Raw genomic sequence first — 7,714 nt, forward strand, 5'->3', positions numbered from 1 at the left:
GAAGGCCTGCACGGCCAGCGGCCTACAGCCCAGAGCGTGAGCGTGTCAGGGCCTGACTAGCCTGACCCATCTGCTCCAAGGTCAGGCAGACCTAGTCCGTGTCCAGCTTAGACGGGGTGGTAGGATTCTTCTGCGTAGTCTGACAACCGTTCAGGTTTCTGCAAGAACAGAATCTGTTCCCACCTCAGTTCAAGCCGTGCTGCGTTCAGTGGTTCATTCTGTCTGGGGCGCCGTGGGGCGGGGGCTCAGCTCAGCAGATCTTTGGTGTCCCCACGAGGGGGTGGAGAGGCGAGCGGAGGGTCTAGCACTGGCATTAAAGTGCATCCACCTGGAGTGACTCCCCACCTATTACCTGGGAAAGAGCCCTTCCCCCCCTCCCCCTAGAAGGAAGCCGGCAGCTCCCGGGGCCGCCCCCGCCCAGCATCTTGGGCTGGAAGGTCATTTTCTGAGGCTCCTCCAGCGAACGTCAGCTGGACCTCAGCAGGGCTGTCAGGGAAGGCTGGGCGGACCAGCCAGGGCTGGACGCAGAGAGGTGAAGGATTCTGCGGGGGTGCGAGTGCTGGCTGCAATTGGGGACGCGGCTTTATCTGTGGGTGTGCTACTGTCACGCCAGAGGGCCTGGCCACTGTTAAAGACCCTCAGGCCAGCCCTCCCCCGCGCCGAGCGTTCTGCAGGGACAGCCCTCCTGAGGGGGGGGACCGTGGGGAAGCAGACGCTAGAGGAGACAAAGGCAGTGTAGGGTTTTATTAGGAGGGTTGTTTCCAAGTGCGGGGCCGCACATTGTGGGGCAGCACCTCACAGCGCCCGGTGTCCCCACAGGATGGACACACTGTTTCTAACTCCCCCTGATTCTCACCCCTGGTTGAACACTTAACAGAAGGTGAAGCTTTATTTCTCCAGCCCTTTATTTATGGCCCGTGCATTCTTTCAAGCCCTCGGGTGGAGATCTTTGGTCTGACGTCGTTGGGTAGGGCCGCCGGTCCCTGCTCTCTGGTGTCCTTTATCCCGGATGGTTGGCAGGGCAGTCCCGCCGCCTTCCCGAGGGGCCTGAACCCACGTACTCAGACCAGGGCTCCCCTCGGCCACCATGAGGTCACAACACACCGGAGCTGGAGGGAGGACGTCTGGGCCCGGGTGGTGGCGGCAGGGGCCACGCTACTCGTCGACCTCCTCGTCCTCGTCCTCAAAGGCCTCCTCGCCCTCGTCGGCCGTGGCGTCCTGGTACTGCTGGTACTCGGACACCAGGTCGTTCATGTTGCTCTCCGCCTCGGTGAACTCCATCTCGTCCATGCCCTCGCCCGTGAACCAGTGCAGGAAGGCCTTGCGCCGGAACATGGCCGTGAACTGCTCCGAGATGCGCTTGAACAGCTCCTGGATGGCCGTGCTGTTGCCGATGAAGGTGGCCGACATCTTGAGCCCGCGGGGCGGGATGTCGCACACGGCCGTCTTCACGTTGTTGGGGATCCACTCCACGAAGTAGCTGCTGTTCTTGTTCTGCACGTTCAGCATCTGCTCGTCCACCTCCTTCATGGACATGCGGCCCCGGAAGATGGCAGCCACGGTCAAGTAGCGGCCGTGGCGCGGGTCGCAGGCGGCCATCATGTTCTTGGCGTCGAACATCTGCTGGGTGAGCTCGGGCACCGTCAGCGCGCGGTACTGCTGGCTGCCCCGGGCGGTGAGCGGCGCGAAGCCAGGCATGAAGAAGTGCAGGCGGGGGAAGGGCACCATGTTCACGGCCAGCTTGCGCAGGTCGGCGTTGAGCTGGCCTGGGAAGCGCAGGGAGGTGGTGACGCCGCTCATGGTGGCCGACACCAGGTGGTTGAGGTCCCCGTAGGTGGGCGTGGTCAGCTTGAGGGTGCGGAAGCAGATGTCGTACAGCGCCTCGTTGTCGATGCAGTAGGTCTCGTCTGTGTTCTCCACCAGCTGGTGCACAGAGAGGGTGGCGTTGTAGGGCTCGACCACAGTGTCTGACACCTTGGGCGAGGGCATCACGCTGAAGGTGTTCATGATGCGGTCGGGGTACTCCTCCCGGATCTTGCTGATGAGGAGGGTCCCCATCCCCGACCCCGTGCCGCCCCCCAGCGAGTGGGTCAGCTGGAAGCCCTGCAGGCAGTCACAGTGCTCACACTCCTTCCGCACCACGTCCAGGACGGCGTCCACCAGCTCAGCGCCCTCCGTGTAGTGGCCCTTGGCCCAGTTGTTCCCGGCACCGGTCTGTCCTGGGACAGAGGAAGAGCAGACACTGTTCAGACAGGGCTATGGAGGGAACTGTGCGACGGAGAAGATTGGATAACGAGGAAATCAGGTAACAGGCTGAGGCTGAGCGACAGTGGGGCCAACGGCCCCAGCAGCTCTGCCAGGAGCGCTGAGAGAAGTGAAGTCCATCAGTGTTGAGATGGACATACCTTTGGACCTGGCAATTTTCCTTTCCTTTTTTTTTGAGGGGGGAGGTAATTTGGTTTATTAGATTAATCAAAGTAAATGATGCAGAAATCTATTTGGTAATAAATTATAAAGACAAGTCATTGCTGAATGGAATGTGCAGCTAAAATGATAAGCTGTTTAGGAAGCAAGGGAGGTTTTGAAAAGAAGAATCATGTATTCTTAAAAAATTAAAAAATAAATCCATCAGCTCCCTTATCAGACTCTCCCTGCTTATCCAACGAAACAGACCATCATGGTCCCACTGCTGGAGGTAGAGTGGGCAGGAGATTTGGCCACATCAGGTGGACACACGAGACAAGCAGAGCAGAGGTGCGGACCTCTCGCCGCTGATTCCAAGCTGGTGGCCACAATTCACCACCCACGCTCAAAGGCCGGCGTCTCTGCTGTGGGTGGGCAGGTCAGTACCTGTCGCTGTGCACCGATGGGGGACCCTGAGCTGGGGGCCGCCCCTTGAGACCCTCCCAGCACAACATCAGGAGGAAGCTGCTGGGGGGCGGGGTCTGCTCACGGACACCCCTGGACTCGGCAGCTGCCCCAGGGGCAGACTCACACCAGAGGAAGGGGTCAGCTCAGATTGCTTTGGCGCTCCATAGCACTGATCAGCGCTGAGCACTGTTGTGTAAAAGTGCGAGTCTGGAAAACAACCCAAGTTCTGTGACCCTTCAGTGAGTTTAAGATGACTGTGAGTGATCCGTACGTCGTGCCGGGGGCGCCCCGTCTGAAGTATCCAGGGAGTCCCACAGATCAGTAAGGGCACCAGCAGCCTTTAGGGAGGGGGCGCACGGGGTAAACCCAGCTCACAGGGAGGGAGAAGAAAATGACCTACGTGGGGCTTACTTCTCAGAAGGCAAATGCAAACGCAAACAAGGAGCTTCCACTTCACCCCATAAAACTGACAGCTCAGAAAGCTCGGGACACCGTGCTGACAAGGGCCCGGGGTGAGGCCCCTCCACACGGAGCTGCCCAGGGCACAAGGAACCTGTGGAGGACAGTTTAGCCTCCTCGATCCAAATGGGCCCCCCAGACTCAGCAGCTCTACCCAGAACATGCAGAAACTCACGGAGAAGAGGGGACAACTCAAATGTCTAGTAACAGGAGTGCGTTGTATCAGACAGATGCTACAAAGGAAGGCGGCCTCCATCAACCTCAGGGCCGCAATGGAAAGGCTCCAGGGTACTCTGCAGACGGGAAGACCCGAGGACCACAAGGTGCGTGGAGCTGGCTCTGTGTGCGTGACAGTGTGACTGTGCGTGGAGCCCGGGTGCCCCTGAAGGGATGCGGGGGACCTGCGGGGCTGAGCCGGGGAAGTAGAGCACGTTTTCACCGCACACTCTTGTTCCTCTTCAGCCCTGGACCACGCCCTGGCTTGCCCCTTGGCCCTGGAGGTGGGCGAGGTGTGCCGTCTCCTTGTCTAGGAACACAGACTCCCTTTCTTCCCGCTGGGCTGGCCTCCCTCTCGAGGTTCAAAAACGATCACCGTCCTTCTTAGACCCCCATTCAGTCCCCACCACCTCCCACCCAAGCAGCAGGCATCAGCCTCCCACTGGAGCCCGGAGCCCAGGGTAGAGCTGTTGCAGCTTTACAACTGTCACAAAGGGCCTAGGGATGGCTTCACTACACAGCTGGAAACCAACAACTGGCAGCCAGCGGCGCCCCTCTGTAAGTGCAGACCCTGCCTCAACCCTGCCTCCCGCCAGCCCACTGTCCACTTGGCTTCCTCAGCGTTTACAGCGTGATCAGCCACAAAGTTTTCTCGGCTCTCGGCAAAAGGGGGAAGCTGTTGACTTCTGAAAATATTTTGCCACTGTCTCATAGCAACAGACGTTCCCAGTGAAATACTGGGGGTCAGGAGTTGAACATCTGCAGCTGCATCCCTAACTGTGCCTCCTTTGAATTTAGTTCAGGTTCAAGAAACCTTAGCTGTCCTCCCAGATCGAACCCTCAGGGGAAGAAATGAAGCAGAATTCCACATGGAATTCATGTATGGAGTAGGGGAGATGGGCCTGAACTTCAAATGGGTGGGGACCCTCCCTTCCACAGACTGCAAAGCGGAAATGTGATAAAAGCAGCATGCGAGACCCTAGTCCTGGTCTGTTTGAAATATCAGTGCCATTGGTTGTGTGGGTCTTCACGGTGATGGGGAAAGGGATGATGCCTGCAGGCCTCGTAAACTCTGTGGACATGTGCTCTGCTTAATCACCTTATCGCAGGTCGTCGCCTGACTCTAATACAAGGGACTTGATTACAGTACCAACAGAATCTCCCAGGAGTCTGTCTCCTCTTAAACGCTTTGCAGTAAACTTGACTTCTAAAAGCCACGCCTACCAGGTGAGGGAGGCTGGTCACACTAACAGTGCCGCTTAATTTAGTTTACTGTAATTTTCTTTAGGAGTTTGCAGAGAGACTGGCACTGCTATCATTTTTAAGGTGGAAGACAGGGGAAGGAAGATTTGCCCAAATCCAATAAAACTAAACCCATGGTACCAGCCTTTGGAAAGAAAGCAGAACAAGGGTCTACAGGTGATGGGAAACTACAGGTACTACAGGTGTGACAGACTGAAGTCAAATGATAAGCAACAGGAACCAAGGACAAATGACTATTATTATCACCATGTTATGATAGTTTATGAGGGGAGAAAACAATTAATGTCTGAAATTTTTTCAACTCAACTACCACTAGTAAGCATTGCATTTAGAAAATCAAAGGCTGACTTTCCCAAAGAAAAAGCCTAAAAGAGCCTGCCTGCGACAAGGCTGGGGACCACGAGTTTCCACCCTAAGCTTTTCTATGCCACGTGATGTTTTTAATCTTACACATAAAATAGCCTGATGTTTAAAACATAAAAGAGGTTGCAAATATTAACTACGATATATAAAAATAGGTAAAAAAAACAAGCTTCTTCTGTACAGCACAGGGAGCTATTGTCAATATCTTGTAATAACCCTTAATGAGAAAATATGAAAATGAATATACATATATATATGCATGACTGGGACACTGTGCTGTACACCAGAAATTGACACATTGTAACTGAACTTCAATTTTAAAAAATAATAAATTTTAAACAATAATAATAAAAGAGGGGAAGAAGAAAGCAGGAAAGATGGAACCTACCAAAAATGAAGTTGTCAGGCCGGAAGAGCTGCCCGAAAGGCCCGGACCGCACACTGTCCATGGTGCCCGGCTCCAAGTCCACCAGGGCGGCCCTGGGCACGTATTTCTGAGCTGGAAGAGAACAAAGCCCTCACGCTCTGGTTCCTAGAGCAGCACACCTCCCCAGACCGAGTCCCACCAGCACAGCTGCCGGGGACGGGCAAAGCAGGGTTTCTTCACAAGGAACCGGCTTGCTTAGAATCGCAGGATCTTAGCCCCAGGGGGGAGGGGAGCCCCAGAGAACACAGCCCACCCTTGAGTCCTGCAGACGAGGAAAGCAGCCCAGGCACCGGAAGCTCCGGGAGAGGGCAGGATGAGGCATGAGGGCTCTCGACTTCCTGCCTCCTGTATTTTTCCTGTTCTTTCCCGTGGGCATTTGGACTTTATTTGCTCCATGGAAATAAACGGAATCTATTGCGGCGAATTGCCGCGTTGTCGGGGCACTCTGGCGCCATGCCCCCTCGCACACACGTGAGCCCACCAGTGAGTCTGGCACCTGTTCCACCCGCGCCCATGCTGTTGCCGGGACTCTACGGCTCACGGACGAGTGTGGCTGCGCAAACTTTCCTCCCCGAGCCCAGGTCCACCCAGGAGGAAACCTCCCAGCGAGGGTGGGTCATTGCATGTGGGAGCTGCCCTACAGCTCATCCTGCCGTGCACACACCCAGGCTGAAGGATGGATGTCCCCACGCCTGGCCTGACGGGTAACAGCAAGTGCCAGGTATAGTGGAATTTTTTCAGTGCCATCCGGGAACCTCAGCATCCACGTCCTGCTGTTCCAGGCCTTTTGTCACAGCTGCTCAGGGACCAAAATGCACTTCTGTATCCTGCTCTCCCCAGCTGCTACGTGGACAAGCAGCAGTGACTCCAAAAAACAGTTATCTCCGGGGACACACGTCGTGCGTGCGGAGGGGCAGCGCCTGCCACTCTCTGGGTGGTCTTTAAAAAGTCTTTGTTTTTTGTTGTTTTGTGAAGAGAATATATGGCTTTTATAATAAAACTTGCCGCAGAAATAAGTTACACATGTAACCACAATATACATGTAGCTACCCGGGGCCGGGTGGGGGATGCTGTTCTCAAACGGATAAACCACAGCCTGGAATCTTCACTGACTCCACCAGAAATGACCCAGGACCGCCTGCAGCTGCAGCTGCCAGGGGCTGTAAGGTCTTTCTGGGGGTCTACAAAGGGCCAGAAAAGCCATTCGAGGGAGTGTTTTTCACATTTTTAGCCAAGAATCTTCATTAAGGAGTACATTTTAAGCGGGAAGACAGAGCCGTACACCCCCCACGAGGTTGATTTCCCAGCACTACTGGGGTCTGAACCCCGGAGAGCAAGGCTGTTTGAAATGAGCCGACGGCGGATTTCCCGCCCCAGAGGGAGCGAGGGAGGAGCCGGGCACCATCCGGGCGGGGCCGGCCGGGCTCCGGGAGGGGAAGGGAGCGGTCGCGCCGCGCCACTCACACGATGACTCATTGTAGTAGACGTTGATCCTCTCCAGCTGGAGCGCCGAGTCGCCCACGTAGCCTCCGGCCGGGTCGATGCCGTGTTCGTCGCTGATCACTTCCCAAAACTTGCAGAGGGCGGGGCGGGGAGTAGACGGTCAGCCCCCGGGCCCGGGCGCCCGCAGCTCCCCCAGGACCGGCCCGGCGGGCGGGGCGCGGGGAGCGGCCGCCGAATTCCAGGCGCGCCTGGGCGGCCGCCCCCGCGCGGTGGAGACCAGAGGCGGGGCTGGGGTCCCGCGGTGTCACCCTTCTCGGCCGCGCCGGTCTCGCGCTGCCCGCGGCCCGAGGGCAGGGGCGGGCCACCCACCCGCAGGGAAGCCCGGCCCGGCCCGCGCTCACCTTGGTGCCAATCTGGTTCCCGCATTGGCCGGCCTGGATGTGCACGATCTCCCTCATGGCGCGCGCTCGGACCGCAGGGCGACTGCGGGCCCCGCTGCTCCGGGCTCTTGACCCTGCGCACGGCGCCCCTCCCCGGCCCTCCCCCGGCCGCCCGGGCCAATGGCCGCGGTCCGCCCGCCCCCGGGCGCGCCCCCTCCGCCCCAGCCGCGTGCACCTCCCCCTGCCCCTCCCCGCTCCCCTCACCGCCCCCCAGGCCTCTCTCTCCAGGCAC

General features: G+C 57.6%; 1 protein-coding gene across 2 annotated transcripts; it reads right to left on the bottom strand.

Moving 5' to 3' along the window:
- Nucleotides 1–729: 729 nt before the first annotated feature.
- TUBB6 (tubulin beta 6 class V) lies at nt 730–7,621 on the bottom strand. Of its 2 annotated transcripts, none has more exons than XM_074352358.1 (4): nt 7,444–7,621; nt 7,064–7,172; nt 5,561–5,671; nt 730–2,219 (listed from the first exon to the last, which is right to left on the bottom strand). In XM_074352358.1, exons 1-4 carry the CDS (start codon nt 7,498–7,500, stop codon nt 1,156–1,158), a joined length of 1,341 nt encoding a protein of 446 aa, XP_074208459.1. In that variant the 5' UTR covers nt 7,501–7,621; the 3' UTR covers nt 730–1,155. The 2 variants fall into 2 exon arrangements, with proteins under 2 accessions (XP_074208459.1, XP_074208458.1); XM_074352357.1 differs by having other exon boundaries at nt 730–2,214; nt 7,444–7,582.
- Between the last annotated feature and the right edge of the window lie 93 nt (nt 7,622–7,714).

This window comes from Camelus bactrianus, chromosome 24 (assembly GCF_048773025.1).
Source record: "Camelus bactrianus isolate YW-2024 breed Bactrian camel chromosome 24, ASM4877302v1, whole genome shotgun sequence".
In the NCBI taxonomy this organism is placed as follows: Eukaryota; Metazoa; Chordata; class Mammalia; order Artiodactyla; family Camelidae; genus Camelus; species Camelus bactrianus.